Genomic DNA, 19,023 nt, shown 5'->3' on the forward strand with positions numbered 1-19,023 from the left:
CAGATCCTGCTGCAATCGTTCACAACCATCTTCACTATCTGCAAAACCACTAACAGTTGTATCATCAACCACTGCTTGTTGCTCTTGGAAGTGTGTGCCATTGTTGAAATTCTTCAGAGCCTTTATCTCTTGAATCTTTCTTCTGTCCAGCATGTTGATCATTTGCCCTTGATCATCTCTCCATAAAGTTGCAAGCGGGCTTCTGTGTATGCACTAAGATCAGATATGTTTTTACGATTAGTTAGAAATACTTGAATTGTAGCATTTTGGTATTCAGTCAGGGTGGTATTGAGGCTAGGTGTGATGGCTGATTTTAAAATGTGTGTTAACTTTTCAATGGCCATTCAATAATAACATTTATTTTGGATTGTGCCACACTGAGCTTTACGTGAATGGTAAAAAGGAGTTTTAGCTTAAAATATAAACCCAGTAAATTTGAGTCCCTCTCAGAAGGGAGGGACTAGCTTTTAATTTAGAGGTAGCTTTGGAAAGTAAATAATGTTGCCTTTTGTTTTTCCCTAAAATTAATTTATGGTCCACTATTTGGAATGTTTAAATTCCCTGTCTGCAGTTTACTTTAGCTTCTCCAACACTTGCACCATTCATTATTAGCAACTTTGAATTGACAACATTTCCAGTTGTTTTCTTATAACCCTTATCTTTTAAATACACACTGGTAGTTTCTATCTTGATCTCAGAAATCAAAGTTGAAGATCAAGACGTGATACTCTCAAATGTAATGAAATCAATTTATTTAAAGTTACACTATTATTTTGGTAAAATTTTCACTTTCCTTTAAAGCACTTCGCCATGTTTTGTTTTAATGATAAATTCAGACATGGTGGTGATAACTTTACTAATCAGAAAGTTCCATGTTGCTTTCCTATAAATTGGAGTGAAGTACATCATAGAAATTGGATAGAGGAGCCTAGGAACTTTATTGCATGTAGTTTATTTCAGAACATGGCAATGAAATTGGGCTGCAAAAAGGAATGAACTACTTAACAATTTCTGAATTGTGTTGCATTACTCTGGAAATGTTTCCTCACAAATTGGAAGATGGAGCATTACTGGGAAGATTAATCCATGTTAATTTGGAGGTTTTGGGTATTGGTTACTTTCTGGGACAGCTTGATTTTATTAATACTACTCTAGACAGTGTAAATCATGATGTTTTCCTCCCTGTTCTTCATCACCTTGGGGTGATCTCTGGTCTGTGCGGTCTCGGTGGACCGAAGGGCCTAGTTCCACTGTATCTCAAGTCTAAAGTAGAAAATGAAATGATCACTAATGCATGTGGGCTAGGATTGGTATTCTCATGTTCAATTGACCATAATGGGCCTCGACGCGTGTGTGTGCGTGTGCCTGTGCCATCTTACTCAGTCCCCTTCCGCTGAGCATGTGCAGAGAATTCTTCCCATCAATGAAAAATAAAAGTGTTATTAGTGTTTAAAAAATGTTGAAGAATCTCTCTTCTGTTAATCACGCCATGAAGGCCACACCTTTTCCGGTGGAAGGGGTTATAAAACTCAGAAGTGTGGGTGTTGCTCAGTCTCTGCATGATGGGGGAGAGAGAGGTCACGACTCTGTCTGAGCTGGGAATCAACTGAACACACTGAATGTCTACTGAACTGTGAGTTTGGTGTTTTGTGTGGTTTTATGGTGGTTTCACCCTGCATGAAATGGTATGAAACTGCATTTGAATTTGGTGGCCTTGCATCTTGCTTCAAATGGAATGAACTGCACTTGAATTTGGTGGTCTTGCACCCTGCTTGAGGTGGTATGAAACTGCACTTGAATTCGGTGGCCTTGCACCCTGCTTGAAGTGGTTGGAAACCGCACTTGAATTCGGTGGCCTTGCACCCTGCTCAAAATGGTAAGAAACTGCACTTGAATTTTGTGGCTTTGCACCCTGCTTGAAATGGTAGGTAAATGGATTTGAATTTGGTGGCCTTGCACCCTGCTTGAAATGGAATTTCAAATAATAGCCATGAGTCAACTGCCAGCCCACCAGCTGTGAGTGAGGTGCCAGCAGATCAGGCTTGAGGGACTGAACTGCCACCCCAAGAACCCATATCAGCGCTCCAGAAAGCCCCCCCCCCCCCACCGGCCACCAATATTGGAATTGGTGGAGAGGTGGAATATTACGTCGGGGGACCAGCCCTCCCCTGTGAACATGAGACCCAACGGGTCCCACTTAGTCTAGTGTGTGTGTATATATATATCATTTTCAGTTTAGTTTATTGTCACATGTACCAAGGCACAGTGAAAAGCTTTTGTTGCGTGCTAACCAGTCAGCAAAAAGACAATACATGATTACAATCGATCCAATTTACAGTGTGTAGATACATGATAAGGGAATAACGTTTAGTGCCAGCAAAGTCTGATCAAGGATAGTCCGAGGGTCATCAAAGAGGTAGATAGTTCGGCACTGCTATCTACCTCTTTGATGACTCTCTATGCTATCCCATTCTACACACTAGGGATAATTTTCTCAGAAGCTAATTAACTTACATGCCCGCACATCTTTGGAATGTGGGAGGAAACTGGGGCACCCGGAGAAGAAAACCCATGGGGTCACGGAGAACGTACAAACTCCACACAAGACAGCACCCGTAGTCAGGGTTGAACTGTAATGTTGTAAGGCTGCAATTCTACTCCAGTGCCACTGAGCTGTTGATATTCCCTGGCAGCGGGTCTGGGTAGAGTATTTGGTGGCTATGTAGCACGTGGCAACAAACTGAGCTGATGAATTAAGAGTACTTCATAAAGGTACTGAGCATATCACCAAGGGAATCTGAGGTTAGAATGTCAATCCGACTTCTCTGTCCTGGGTCTCCTCCATTGCCAGAGTGAGCAACAACGGAAATTGGAGGAACAGCGCCTCATATTCCGCCTGGGCAGCTTGCGTCCTGCTGGCATGAACGTTGAATTCTCCCAATTTTGCTAGCCCTTGCTGTCTCTTCCTTAACCCTTGAGCTGTCTCCTCCCATCCCCCCGCCCTCGGGCTCCCTCCTCCTCCCTTTTTCCTTCCTTCTCCCCCCACCCCCCATCAGTCTGAAGAAGGGTTTCGGCCCGAAACGTCGCCTATTTCCTTCGCTCCATAGATGCTGCTGCACCCGCTGAGTTTCTCCAGCAATTTTGTGTACCTGAGGTTAGAATGTTTTTTTTCCCCATATTAATGCAAACAAGCCCAACAGGCAGTTGTTGGAAAACTCTGGAAATTAAAAACAGAAGTGTGAGGGTGATGAAGGAATTTAGTTTTGTTTAGTTCAGAGTGCAGTGCGGAAATAGACCCTTCAGCCCACTGAGTCCGCACCAACCAGCGATCCCCGCACAATAGCACTGTCCTACACACACACTAGGGACAATAAAAAAAACATTGTACTAAGCCATTTAACCTACAAACCTGTACGTCTTTGGTGTGGTATGAAACCGAAGATCTCGGAGAAAACCCACGCAGGTCACAGGGAGAACATACAGACAAACAGCAGTAGTCAGGATCAAATCCAGGTCTCTGGTGCTATAAGGCAGTCGCTCTACCGCTACACCACCGTGCCGTGCCGCCCTTGATTGGCATTATTGGCCCATGCCTAGTTCATTTCCCTAGAATGCAGAGAAAGCAATGTGGTATTTGCACTTCTTATTTCTATTTTCAAATCAACATTAGCAAAATACATGGTTTGATTGTTATCACATTGTTCTTGTTTTAGATTCTGTTGTCTACTAATTGACTTTGGTTTCTTGTGTTACAACGGTGATTACACTTCAAAACAATCTTTATTTCTGGTAAAGTTCTTTAAAATGTCATTAAATCATGAAAGATGACATAAGTGCAGGCCCTTCCATGCTCCTGTGTGCACTTTATGTGAAACATCAGTATTGGCCTAGATCTGAGGTTTTTATTTTTGCCGTGTTTACCTTTTGGAAACGCTAACTCGCATTCATGCCCAATTTTCTCTTCAAGTAGTTTGTGTTCTCTCAAAATATAATTAGAAAATGTTTATTTCTAATTGGTTTAATGAACTGGAAGGGGAAGTTGAGAATGTGGAATCTGCCTGTATTTACATATTTACACAATCTTGCAGCTGCTTCAAGGATCTCTACTTTCATACAGGTATCAGGTGTTACTACAGATGACTTACTTTATTTTGTTTAACTGATCTTTTGTTTCGGGCATGAGAAAAATGGTGCAGAATTCCAAGGCCTCAAATCATTCATGGGATGGAAAACCAATAGCAAGGTCAACATGTATGGTCCTTAACCAATTCCCTGAACTGAATGGCGTGCAAAGTGTTCCAGAGGGTGGATTGGAGTATTGGTGAAGGTGTGTTGCCTGTATTATATGGCAACTTTCCAACCAGTCATTAGCTTAGTTTATTGTTACATGTATTGAGGTAAAATGAAAAGCTTTATCTTGCCTGATATTCTGTCAGCGTAAAGACTATATACATGATTACATATTTGATCTGGCCCACTACGGTGATGTCATCAGTAAATTTGTAAATTGAGTTGGATTTGTACTTGGCTGCGTAGTCGTGGGTGTATAAGGGGCTGAGAATGCATCTTTGCAGAGCACCAGTGTTGAGGATTATCAAAGAGGATGATTTGTCTCCAATCCTCACTGATTGTGGTTTGTTGGTCAGGAAGACTATGATCCAGTTGCAGATATGAGTGCTGACTCCATGTTCCATGAGTTTGCTGATGAGCTTGGATGGGATAATGGTATTAAAAGCATAGTTGTTGATAATAGACGTCTGACGTAGGTGTCTCCCTTCTCCAGGATTTCCAGGGATGAGTGTAGGGTCAGGAAGATGGCATTGCTGTTGACCTGTTGTGGCGGTAGGCCAACTGCTGTGGGTCAAAGTTGCTTGGTAGACTAGATTCAAGACACTCCATAACCTCAAAGCACTTCATGATGGTGGATAGACACAAAGTTCTGGAATAGCTCAGCGTGTCAAGCAGCATCTCTGAGAGAAAAAGGATGAGTGACGTTTCAGGTTGGGTCCCGACCAGAAATGTCACCCATCATTTTTTCCAGAGGTGTTGTCAGACTTGCTGAATTACTCCAGCACTTTGTGTCTATCTTCAGTATAAACCAGCATCTGCAGTCCCTTTCTATTCATGATGATGGATGTCAAGGCCACTGGTCGGTAGTCGTTAAGGCAGGAGATCTTGCTTTTCTTCGGCACTGGGTAATGTGTTTTACACCAAAACTTTCTATACTCATCTCTCAATACACAACTATTCTCACCAATAATGATCTTCTCACTAGAATTTAGAAGATTGAGGGGGGATCTTATAGAAACGTACAAAATTCTTAAAGGGTTGGACAGGCTAGATGCAGGAAGATTGTTCCCGATGTTGGGGAAGTCCAGAACAAGGGGTCACAGTTTAAGGATAAGGGGGAAATCTTTTAGGACCGAGATGAGGAAAACATTTTTCACACAGAGAGTGGTGAATCTCTGGAATTCTCTGCCACAGAGGGTAGTTGAGGCCAGTTCATTGGCTATATTTAAGAGGGAGTTAGATGTGGCCCTTGTGGCTAAGGGGATCAGGGGGTATGGAGAGAAGGCAGGTACGGGATACTGAGTTGGATGATCAGCCATGATCATATTGAATGGCGGTACAGGCTCGAAGGGCCGAATGGCCTCTACTCCTGCACCTGTTTTCTATGTTTCTGATTGCAGAAGTAGAGACTTCGTGACGCTGGGTTGTCGGTCTCGCTCATCCTAGGCACAGGGTGCTGTCTTTATGAATTTAATCTCCATGGAGATGTTGCTGATTAGTTCAGTTTGTGACTAATGAGCACTGAATGTTTTTAACTGTCTGTTCACTGTTTCTACAACTGTCACAGCCCACTGATTTAATCATACCACATTTCTGAACCTTATGTTTTCCTTTGCAAATTGTTTTGTGCTGCTTACCATATAGCTTTCCCAGCTCCACTGGGCATACCTTTGATGCCTGTGTTCCCACGTCCAGAACTGGACACTGCACCTCGAGCTGTGAATCCACCTTTGGAAGCCTCTGGCTACATATCAGACATTTTTCTCTGAAAGCCAGGTGGTGTCATGACTAATTGGCATGGCTTGCAGTTGTGGTTCTTGGATTTATTTAAATTCCACAGAACTCATGGTGAGATTCAAACTTGCACCTCTGGATCAATAGTCCAGATGTCTTGATACTAAATACTGCAGCAGTTGACATCAAGATAGTGTTTGACTAAGCGAGGCTTCTATGAACCATAGGAAAAATGAAAGCAATGCACGGGAGGAGAGTCAACAGGATTTGTTGATAACCCCCATGATCTAGAAGAGCTAAGCGCTGCCAGGAATGCTATCCCATGCAAGTTTTCTAAACCCTGAATCGTCCCTCGGGTCCAATCCACTGCCTGCAAATTTCTGACGAGGCTTGGATGTGAAGATTCTGTAGCCCAGGAGACTGTGAGCTATTCATTGGGTTTAAGGTTAAGACAGAGGTAAACAGTTGACACTTCAAACTACTGGGATAGTGTAGATAGGAAACAGGAAAATAAAGGTAATTTATAATTGAGTCATGTAATTCAGAAACTGTCAAAACACATACAGAACTGGACAGAGAAAATTCAGACACAATGGCCAGTGATGTAAATTAGTTCCCAACTGACATAAAAAGCTATGATGTTGGACGCTCTTGGGAACTGCTGACATTTATTCATTCTTTAGCATTTATTTTGGAGAATATTTAAGACTTGGCTTCTTAACAGCAAATCCATTCATTTAACTGGACAGGAATGCTGTTAAGGAGAAGTTGTGTGTACGAGATAGCTTCCCTGTTGTTATAAACCTGAAATATTATTTTTGCAAATGAAGGAATAAACTGGCACAGTTCAGACTCGTCTGATGATCTGTTTTGATGCCTTTCAGTAACGCTCTATTTCATTATGTCTCTGAATAATTCACCGCAACGCCTGACAGGAGAGGTTGGATAGACTTAAGAAGGGTTTCCACCCGAAACGTTGCCTTTTTCCTTCGCTCCATAGATGCTGCTGCACCCGCTGAGTTTCTCCAGCTTTTTTGTGTACGTTGGATAGACTTGATTTGTTTTCTCTGGAAAACTGGAGGATCAGAGGAAACATGATATAAGTATATTAACTATATCATAGATGGGGTGGATAGTCAAGACCTTTTTCCTGGAAAGGAAATGCCTAATACTAGAGGGCACAGCTTTAAGGTGAGAGGATGTGCGGAGCAATTTCTATTTGACACAATGGATGGCATGTGCCTGGAAAGCGCTGCCAGGTTTGGTAGTGAAGGCAAATAAGATAGTGGCATTAAAGAGACTTCTAGATAGGCACATGGATATACAAGGATTGGAGGTATATAGATAATGTGCAACAGATAAGAGTTGGGCTTGACATCATGTTTTGCTTAGACATTGTAAGCTGAAGGACCTGTTCCTAGACTTTAGAGATACGAGATTCGGCCAACTGAGTCCACTCTGACCATTGATCACCCGTCCATTAGCACTATCCGACACACTAGGAACAATTTACCACAGTCAATTAACCTACAAACCTGTACGTCTTTGGTGTGTGAGAGGAAACTGGAGTACCTGGAGAAAACACAGGAGGCATGTTCAAACCCCATATAAGCAATACCTGTAGCCAGGATTGAACCCAGGTCTCTGGCTCTGTAAGGCAGCAACTGCTCCATTGTGCTGCTCTGTGCTGCACTGTTTTATGTTCCACCACTGATTTAATTCTCTGCTGTTATTCCATTATTTGTTTGCTAATATTAGACCTACCATTCTGGTGGCGTGAATCTAACAATTGCAGTTATTTTCATTGACCTTCTACCTTTTGCACTGGACGAAGCTAAACCTTGCCACCCAGTCTCCATCTGCCACTGGGATGTGAAAGTCTGCAGTGGTCTCTTTTTTAAGGCCTTTGTTAGCATAAGCTTACCTTTTTGGTTTGCAATACTTTGCTCTCAATGTCAACATGGACTCCAGGAGAAAAAGCAATGTGAATTCCTCCATTTGTACCAAATTTGTGTATGGCATTAGCCCCTTCAGCTATGCCACTGTGTCACCCCGTCCTCTTCCATATCCCTGCTATCTTCCATATTGCTGTTCTCCTTTGGATTTAAGAAATATATGTTTTTCCTTGCATTTTTTTGTTCAATGATTTTGCCTTCACTGGTAGAGAATTCCACAAGTTTGTCATCCTTTGGGTGAATAGGTTTAATCTAATCTAGATATTAAAATGGCAGACTTTGGATCCTGAGGCCATGACCCTTGGCTCTGGTCTCTCCAACCATCAGGAACATCCTCCCTACACTTTGTCTGTCTAGTTTCTTTAGACATTTATAAGATTCTGCATGCTGCTGCTGTTCTGTCATACGATAGTGAATGTAGTCCCAGCCTACCCAATTTCTCATCGTGTATCAGTTCTGCCACCCCAGGAATCAATCAACTCTTATTTTCTTTGAATAAACTGCTTTCAAAGATGCATTTTCAAATCTGGACATATAAATGATTGATCCAAGGTAAAAGGATTTTAAGTGTTTTGAAATTCCGGGAACTATTTATCATGCTGCTAGGGTGCCATCGTGAGCATTAAGATATTCGGACTGGAACTGGAATGTGCAAGCAAATTGCAAAGCAGACATGCATAATGATAGAATATTCTTAATTTATGGGGCAAATACCAGGCTAGAAGGGAAATACTTTAAAGAGATTGTTGCATAGAATTTGTAGGTTCTTGTTCAATTAGAAAATGTAATTTTTTATAAGTTGACACAAACCATTGAGTAGTGGCATTGCTTATAAACGTTGCTTTGTTATAAATAGAAACAAGGAACTATAGATGCTCTGGAAAATAGGTAGGTGATGTTTCAGGACGGGACCCTTCAGTCTAAAGAAGGGTCCCAACCCAACACATCGCCTATCCATATTCAGCTGAGATGCGGCCTGACCCCTCTGAGCTTCTCCAGCAATCTGTGCCTTCCTTTGTTTTAAGTGTTGAATTTTGTTTTGTTTTTATAAAGAGACAAGAGACATTTATTGTCACATGCACCAATTGGTACAGCGAAATTTGTGGTCACCATACAGCCATACGAATAAAATAAAGAACACAAAACACGATAGTCTATAACAAACATCCCCACACCGCAGTATCAAAGTTTCCCACTGGGAGGGAAGGCACCAAAGTTCAGTCATCCTCCTCTTTGATCTTCTTTGATGTTCACCCGTGGCCGGGGCTTCCCAAGCCCTCCGCAGTTGCCGCTACGGGTGGCTCGATGTTCAGGCCCTCTTGCCGGGATGATGGAACTCCGACGTCGGAACGGAAGAACATGCTCAGCGGCTTGGACCTCCGAATCGGCCACTCCCTATCGGAGACCCCGGCTCCCGAAGTCCACAGGCCGAACTGGGCGGAGATTCACGCTGGCGGCTCTCGGCAAAAGGTCCCAGGACTCCGCGATGTTGGTCAGTGCCGCCTGCGGCTGAGCTCCACAAACCACAGCTCCGCGATGTTGAAGTAGCAAGCCCAACAGTACAGAGCTTCAAACGGCGATCCCAGGTTGGGCTTGCTGCTTCAACATCGCGCGTGTTCTTCCGTTCCGACGTCGGAGTTCCATTATCCCGGCGAGAGGGCCTGAACGTTATAGCCCCTTGCGCTGCGCATACGCAGTAGGCAGTACGCAGTCCACACTGCAAAGGCAGGATTTCAGCTGCCTTCAGCTCTGCTTGAAATTGATGGCTTGAAGCAGTGTCCATGGCACGTGGGCTGCACACACTTTCCCGTATTACATGTACTGTGCATGAAAGGCACGGAGAATTATGCCTTGGCATCATTCTCCCGTGCCTTTGCTATTTATATTTAATAATGATCATTTTATAATTTTAGTCAGGGTGGGCAATGCCTACCTTGCCTACCCTGACGGCACGTGCCCGGTGTTAACGTCTTGGATGACCTGTCCTGTGCCGAGCACATAGCTTGTAATGATGAAGTAAGCATGCCAACGCCTGTACTTTGTAAAACTTTAAAGATCTTTGGCAGGTCACAGAATACTCCCAACAAACTTCTACAGATGTAGAAAAGTATCCTAACTGTTTACTTCATAGCCTGGCAATTCCAATGCACAGGAGCGCAAGAGACAGCAGGGAGTGATGTACTCAGCCGGGTCCTTTGTGGGCTTAGCCCTCCCCTCCATCAAAAGCATTTACATTACAAGCTGCCTCAAGAAAGTAGCATCTGTTATCAAATAACCTAACGATCTGGGCGATGCCCCCTTTTCACTGCTACTGTTGGACAGCAGGTACAGAAGCCTGATGTCTCACTCCACCATGTTCAAGGAACAGCTACTTCCTTACGTATCTGGTTCTTGAACTAATCTACACCTCTCTAATCCTAGCTCGACAACAGACCAGTAACTCTTGTGGTACCAAGGAGTTGTTTTCTTTTCTGCTTGTGTTTTACACTTTTTTGTGTTTGCATTCTTTTATAAATGTTATGTTACATAGAAACATAGAAACATAGAAAGTAGGTGCGAGAGCAGACCACCAGGTCCATCGAGCCCGCACCGCCATTCGCTCATGGCTGAACACTAAACAGACACACTTACCCACAAACAGTAGACACAAGACACAGAACACAAGACACTACCCTCCCCTTTATACCGCTATCACCCCTCTCCACCCCAAGAACCTCGTGATCTCCTGGGGGAGGCAAAAAACCGGATAAAAACCCAGGTCCAATTCGGGAAAAAAATCCGGGAAATTCCTCTCCGACCCCAATCTAGGCGATCGACACTTGTCCAGGAGATCACTCAGGTCTTACTATACTAACCATACCTAGGTCCATATCCCTGCCCTCTCCCCGTAGCCCCTTATCCCCTTGGCAGCTAAAAAACCATCTATTTTAGTCTTAAATATATTTAAAGTTTCTGCTTCCACTGCTCCCTGGGGCAGTGAATTCCATAAATTAACCACCCTCTGGGTGAAGAAGTTCTTCCTCATCTCAGTTTTAAAAGAGCCCCCCCTTATTCTGCAACTATGTCCCCTAGTTCTAGTTTCCCCGATCATTGGGAACATCCTCGGTGCATCCACCCGATCAAGGCCCCTCACGATCTTATATGTTTCAATGAGATCGCCTCTCATTCTTCTAAACTCCAAAGAGTAGAGTTCCAGCCTACTTAACCTTTCCTCATATGTCAATCCCCTCATTGCAGGAATTAATCTTGTAAACCTTCGCTGCACTGCCTCCAGGGCTAGTACATCCTTTCTTAAGTATGGACCCCAGAACTGTACACAGTATTCCAAATGTGGTCTCACTAATACTGTGTACAGCTGCAGCAAGACCTCCGTGTTTTTATACTCAATCCCCCTAGCAATAAAGGCCAAAACTCCATTGGCCTTCCTGATTGCTTGCTGCACCTGCATACTAACTTTCAGTGATTCATGTACTAATACCCCTAGATCCCTTTGCGTTGCATTACAACGCAGCTCCTCCTCATTTAGAAAATAACTTGCCCTATCATTTTTTTTTCCCAAAGTGAATGACTTCACATTTATTAGTATTAAATTTCATCTGCCAAGTTGTTGCCCACTCACCTAGCTTATCTATATCCTTTTGCAGACTCTTCCTATCCTCCTCATCCCCTACTTTTCCTCCCATTTTTGTATCGTCCGCAAATTTTGATATATTACACTTGGTTCCCTCCTCCAAATCATTTATATGCTCCTCCAAATCATTTATATATGTTATTTATGTATAATATGATTTAGTGTGTTCGTCTGAGGGGGGTGGGTTTGAGGGGGGTGTGGGCAGGGGGGTGTGGGCAGGGGGGGCTGTGGGCAAAACAACGGGGGTTGTGGGGGATGGGGGCATTACGGGGATGGAGACAGAGGCCAGCAAGAGGGACTAGAAAGGGAAGGGGCTGGATCTGACGATGCGATGGTGACTCACAGCGGGTGCTGGATGCTGGACGCTCTCCTCCGCTGGGATCAGAGTCTCCGCTTTCTGTTTAGTGACATCTCCCGCGCCGGGCTGGGCTGTGTGTGGCTGCTTCCATTCCCTCCGGAAATTGTGTGTCGTTGCAAAACTCTGCCGGCCATCCTCGGCTCCAGTAACGATGCGATGGAAACCTCCGCCGGCCATCCAGAGCCTCCCTCAGCTCCAGTAATGACGCGATGGTGCAGGAAGGGGCGGACCGTCCCGCGGAGTGACAGGAGAAAAGACCAATCCATGCAGCACTGACTGGCAGGAGAACAGATCGATCTGCGCGTGGTTTTTAAGATTTTTAAACCTCGCTACCTTTTGCATTAGACCACCGATCAGAATGAAACTTGGTGCAATCGCAGCACAGGAGAACAGTGATTAAGCTAGCAAAAAATCGCAACGCTATCGCGTACCGTTGTTGCGCAAATTGAAAGACCGGGCAAACTGGAAATAACAAGATCAGAGTTTTAGTTATGTATAGATAAATAGATAGATAGATAGATAGATAGATGGATAGATAGATGGATAGATAGATAGATAGATAGATATGGATGAGGGATTGGTGGGGTGGGCAGACAGAAGAATAGGTGAAGAGGCAAAAGACAGTAGATGCAGGAAACTGGACCATAAAGCAAACTGATTGAGGAACTCAGTGGGTTGTGCCGCATCTGTGGAAGGAATTGGGCAGATGATATTTTGGGCTGGGAGCCTTCTTCAGACTCTTCCAACTTTTGCAATAGCCAAGAGAGCAATGATTGTTTTTCCTGGAATGAATGGCTTGGTCAAGTATGACCAGAATGATTCCTTCTCTACCTCTATCTTCCTCCCCCCAACTCTCTTTCTCCCCCCCCCCCCCCCCCCCCCCAACCTTGTCTAATGTTTCTTTAGAGTCGTTATTAAAAACTGCTTTATCACTGGCAGCTATTTAGTTTAGCTCTTTTATCCACCACGTTCAATGCAAAAGTTGCAACCAGATACTTTTTTTTTTAATGATGCTCACTCTGGTATTGTGTAGCCTTGTTATCAGTGGTGGTACTTGACCTTAGATCGATCTGTTCTCCTGCCAGTCGGTGCTGCATGGATTGGTCTTTTCTCCTGTCACTCCGCGGGACGGTCCGCCCCTTCCTGCACCATCACGTCATTACTGGAGCTGAGGGAGGCTCTGGATGGCCGGCTCACAAAATATTTGGCAGGTCACTGGGATTAGTGAGGAGGGACAGATTTGAAGAAAGATTAGATTATATTTAGTGGAAGTTTTGAATGACATTTGACTAAAATGAATCCAGAATCCGTATTGAAAACTCATGCCATTTAAATGCATGTTCCCCATTCTTTGGTGAATCCATCTTGTCTGTAGGATGAGAAAGTTGGAAGAGATAAGAGATGTAACCCTGGCACCACAATCTGCCATCAATCAAAGTTAGTTCAACTTGTTTATTATTTCATTTTTGGAAAGTGTAGTAGATTTAAAAAAAAAACACTAGACTAAATACCGTCCCACGGAGTGACGGGAGAAAAGACCAATCGACGCTGACCGGCAGGAGAGCAGATCAATCTGCGCATGCGCCGTTTTTAAGAGCGGTTTTTGAGATTTTTAAACCTCACTACCTTTTACATTAGACCACCGATCGGAACGAAACTTGGTGCACTCGCAGCACAGGAGAACGGCGAGTAACCTGGCGAAAAATCGTAGCGCTATCGCGTACCGTTTTTTGCGTATATAGAAAAACCCCGCAAACCAGAAGAGAACAAGATCATAGTTTTAGTTATAGTTAGATAGGTAGATAGATAGATAGATAGATAGATATTGAAATATTTTTACACCTATTTTTAACCAGCATCTTGCGTAGGTGGCTTGAGACATTACTTTTGGGGGATAATAACACGGATATGTTCCAGATTAGTGCATGTACAGTAATTTCAACATCAATGATGGGTTCCAGGGTTACTTTGACAAGTCCATGACAATTGTGTGGGGTTGCCCTTGAGAAAGTGGTGGCGAACTGCCTTCTCAAACAAACCTTTGCTGTTCTTGAGGTTTGGGTATAAATTGTAAGGAATATATTAAATCAAATCTGTAGCTTGCTTGATACTCCAACCTATATGACCTAATCAACTTTCCCCTGGTCAGAATGTTGAGTGAAGGACAATGGAAAGGGATGTGTTTAATTGAGACGTGTGGTTAATGTTAAGAATGTAGCTGCTATCTAATATGCACCTGTGTTGGAGATACGTTAAAAAAATTTACGTTGTCTTTTTTTGAGATATGGTTTTAGAGACTAATATCTGTGTTCTGAACACCTGTGATGGAATATTCCATATACAAGTCTGGAGCGATAAATAGAGTTCCTAGTTCCTGTAATGGTTTTATTTACTGTTGCTGTGTTCAGAACTTTGGAGGAATTAACTACAGGTGCACAGCCTTTTATCCGAAAGCCTTGGGACCAGACACTTCTCGGATTTCGGAATTTTTCGGATTTCCGAATGGAAGATTTTTAGCGTAGATTAGGTAGGTAGCGCGGGCGGCTTGAAAAGTCTGGAGCGGCTGCCTCCTCCCCGGAGACCGGGGAATCATTGTAAATCATTGCTTAAATGTTAGTCAGTTAGTTTGGAGGGATTTTATGTGGTGGTGGGGGGGGGTGAAGGGGGAAACCTTAATTCTTAGTCCCCTACCTGGTCGGAGAGGCGGGGAGTGGGCAATGCCTTACCGGGTCGCCGTGGGTAAGTCCGGAGCGTAAGCTCCCAATATGGAGCGCTGTGCGGGCGTCCGCCGCTGGCGGCGCCTGGAGCCCCCCAACATACCGCGGAGCTGCGCGGGCTCCAAATGCGGGCGGATGCCTGGCCCCGCTCCGCGATGGCGTCGCGCGCTGGGATTGGAGCTCCGGGTCGCCACGGTAACGCTACTCACAACATCGTGGGGCTCCGCGCGGGCCCCAGCTCCGCAGCCAGGGGTAGAGTTGCCAGGGGGCTACACCGGCGGCGCCGTCGGCCGGCAGCCCCACAGCGCGGCCACAGAGCTTACTGCACGGCGACCCGGTAAGGCATTGCCCACTCCCCGCCTCTCCGACCAGGTAGGGGACTAAGAATTAAAGTTTATCCCTTCACCCCCCCCCCCCTTCACATAAAAGCCCTCCAAACTAACTGACTTAACATTTAAGCAATGATTTACAGATGTTTAAGTGTCTCCCCAGCCTCCGGGGAGGAGGCAGCCACTACAGTAGTACAGACCTGGGTTGACCGTGGGTCGTTTCGGGTCAAGTTTAGCGCCAAACGCGAGCTTTGGTGTGCAGAAGACATCCTGGGAAAATGTCCGGTTTTCGGAGCTTTTCGGTTTCCGGAATTCCGGATAAAAGGTTGTTCACCTGTACTCTATGATTTATTTTAATGGTTTCATTGCAAGATTTTCTTCAGTGTTACTTAAATCAGCAGCTGATTTTTCATTTTAAGTCTGAGCCCAGACTACAGTTATGATTAGGAGTAGGGAGAGCACTACGAGTGTCTGATCCTGGAGCCTGACCATATGTAAATTGGTAGAATTCGCTGAAAAGTATTTGACAATCAAATTCCTAAGTTCACAATTATCCTCATCCCCAATTTGTTCTAAAGGGTAAACCTTTCTTGCATTAGTAACATATTTAGTCATCTAATCCATTTCCCAAGAAGATCTACATCTGCTTCCCAGGAAGTTGTGTATCTGCTAATCTATATTTATGAATTTGTTTTGAAGTTTATTGAGATTACTGCGTTAATTGTGCTGGTCGTTGAACTCAAATCTTCCATTAGAAAAGCGTTGTTGGGTTAGCACTGGGTAAATAACAAGGGTTTGCTTGTGGGCTTGAATTTTCCCGCAAAACTGCGCCATCTTGAATGTTTCCTAATTACTACTGATATATATTTGAAACTTGCTGATGGTGGAACCAGCAGTTTCTGATTGTGGAGTAATTTGAAGAAGACTTACAAGACTCACTATTGGTATGCCTCAGGGATTGGTCCTAGGACTATTCGCGTTTGAGGTTTGTATCAATGATTTGGATGACAATGTAGAAAGTGTAATTAGTAAATTTGCAGATGACAATAAAGTGGGTGGTATTGCAGATAGAGAAAATGGTCATCCAAAAATTACCAGCAGGATCTTGATCTGTTGGGCAAGTGGGCTGAGAAACGGTTAATGGAGTTTAATGTAGATAAATGTGTGGTGTTGCATTTTCGGAAGTCAAACGATGGCAAGATATTCACAGTGAATGCCAGGACCATGGGGAGTGTAGAAGTTGGGATGTTATGCTACAGTTGTACAACGCATTGGTAAAGCTGCATTTAGAGTATTGTTATGTTTTTGTCACCCTGTTATAGAAAGGATGTCATAGGGAAAAGTGCATATGATTTTTGAGGATATTTCCAGATCTTGAGGGCCTGAGTTATAAGAGAGCAGCTGGGCAAGCTAGAACTTTATTCCTTGGAATGCAGGATTGACATTAGACAATAGACAATAAAATAAAAATAATAAGAAGCTGTACATGAATTGTAACATGCCAATATATACTAGGTACCTATGGTACCATATTATTGTACTTCTAATAAAAATTTAAAAAAAAAAGATATAGGTGCAGGAGTAGGCCATTCGGTACTTCGAGCCAGCACCGCCATTCAGTGTGATCATGGCTGATCATCCGCTATTTTTAAGAGGCCTATCTAGCTCTCTCTTGAAAGCATCCAGAGATGCTGAGGGCGATCTTATGGAGTTGTGTTTAAGATCATAAGAGGAATAGGGTGAATGTACAGAGTCTTTTACCCATAGCAGGGAATCAAGAACCAGGAGACATGGTGGAAAGATTTAATGAGAACCTGAGGAGAAACATTTTCATACTGAGGATGGTGGGATATACGAGCTGCCAGAGGAGGTAGTTGAGACAGGTTCTATAACAACATTTAAAATACAACGTTTAGAGGGATATGGGCAATGGCCAAACGGGGGGGCAGCTGCGACGAACATAGATGGGACACCTTGGTGAGCATGGACAATTTGGGCTGAAGGGCCTGTTTCTGCTGTATGTCTCTGACTCCAAGGTTGACACTTCTGATGAAAGGATTGTCTAATGAGGAACTATTGAGCCGGTTACATCTGTACACATTGGGTTTGAGACGAATGAGGGTGATTTTATTGAAATTAGATTTTGAGAGAGCTCGGCAAGTTGGAATGTTTCCTCCATTTGAGGAATCCAAAAATAGCTGCACAATACAGGATCACCCATTTAAAATCAAGATGAGGAATTTCTCCTGCACATTAGGAATATTTGGCATTCTCTACACCAGACTGCTATTGAATGTTTGTCATTGGATATATTCCAGGCCGAGACATTTTTTTGACTAACGAAGTCTTTTGGGAATGGGCAGTAATATGGTGTTGAAGCCAAAATCAGAGATGCCTAATCCTAATGACAGAGTAGGCTTGAAAGTCCATATAAATTGCTCTTTGTCCTCTTTCCATGTTCTTGTAAATCTAAAGTTGATGTAACTTGTTTTATAATCCCTCGTATTATTAACTAATATTACATTTTATGGTCCTACAGATTACCAATTTGTCTCTTCCAAATTATCTTGTTGCATCTTCAGTTGGACTGCTGCCCACTCAGCTTTTAAATTCTTACTTGGGAACAACCTTGCGCACAATGGAAGATGTCATAGCCGAACAGAATGTTAGTGGATATTTAATATTCAGTCTACAGGTGGGATATTTCTTGTATTACTCTTGCTTTATTCTTAAGCAGTAAAAACTCAACAAAGTTTAAATTTAGCACATTTTGACATTTATGGTATAATATGTTGCAGAATCGAATGGAAAAAGAATTATATTTCTGTAAAGCTGCAGGTGGTAAGGACATATACTCAAGATAGAGACAAAATGTTGGAGTAACTCAGCGGTTCAGGAGGCCTATCATGAGAGAAGGTATGGGTGATGTTTCGGGTTGAGACCCTTCTTCAGAATCTACCCATTTCCTCTCTCCAGAGATGCTGCCTGTCCCGCAGAGTTACTCCAGCAATTTGTGTCTACGGTTTAAACCAGTATCTGCAGTTCCTTCTAACACAGGACATATACTCATATACATGAGAAGTTCTGTTTAATTGGGGAACTATATTTGCTGACTAATTTTATTTTCCCCTTTGTTTTCACTGCTGAAGTTCCGACAAAATTTCTGATGACCACGTATTCCTTTATGATTCAAGTAGACTAAGTGGGACCCGTTGGGCCACATGTTCACACAGGAGGGCTGGCCTCCAACGCAATATCCCACCTCTCCTCCAATTCCAATATTGGGTGACCAGTGGGGGGGGGGGGAGAGGTTTCTGGAGCGCTGGTGTGGGTGTTGTTGGCCGAAGGGACTGGTTTCCAGAGGGCTGGTATGGACATTGTGGGGCGAATGGATTCTTCGGCTGGCAGCTCAATCACTCAGGCCTGGTGGGCTGGCAGCTCAGTCACTCAGGCCTGGTGGGCTGGCAGCTCAGAAACTGCCAGAAATTCTGCCCAAAACAGGTGAGAGACAGTGAGAAAACAGGGAGAGGGTGGAGAATCAATTTTAGACGTTTTTCATCTTTTTCTGCAGATCACAGCAATGAAGGAGGAACGTCTATCCTGGCCTGGATCTCACAGGGAGCCAATGAAGGGAGGGAGAAAAATACTGGACTGAGGGTTAATATTTGCAGGGGGAATACTTACTGATGGGCCGAAGGGACTCCTCCTGGGCTAGTACAGGTCTGATGAGCCGAAAGGGCTCTTTAAAAAAAATCTGTGAAATCTCAGTGAAAGGCACTTTTCTGGACGTTTCCTGGCCTGGCATGGACCTTTTGGGCCAAAATGCACCTCCTGGTCTAATACGGTCATTTGGGGCAAAAGGGACTGGTTTCTCAGCTAATAGGGGCCTAGTGGGCCGAAATTAGTGGTATCAGGCAGGCCAAACAACTCATTTCCATTTCAATTTCAATTTCAGGCACAGGGCAGGCCAAACAGCTCATTGCATTTTAATATCCATTTCAATTTCAAG

At 43.8% G+C, this 19,023-nt stretch overlaps 1 protein-coding gene across 2 annotated transcripts in view; it reads left to right on the top strand.

Moving 5' to 3' along the window:
• Positions 1-19,023, top strand: part of tmem64 (transmembrane protein 64) — a 65,871-nt gene that overhangs the window by 30,795 nt on the left and 16,053 nt on the right. Inside the window, exon 2 of one of the 2 annotated variants that reach the window (XM_055633624.1) lies at positions 17,554-17,709. The exons of the other annotated variant lie outside the window; for it this stretch is intronic. Within the exon in view, the coding sequence (XP_055489599.1) occupies positions 17,554-17,709 (156 nt within the window). The remainder of the gene's footprint in view (positions 1-17,553; positions 17,710-19,023) is intronic. 2 annotated transcript variants of the gene reach the window in all.

Source organism: Leucoraja erinacea, chromosome 4, assembly GCF_028641065.1.
Source record: "Leucoraja erinacea ecotype New England chromosome 4, Leri_hhj_1, whole genome shotgun sequence".
NCBI lineage: Eukaryota > Metazoa > Chordata > Chondrichthyes > Rajiformes > Rajidae > Leucoraja > Leucoraja erinaceus.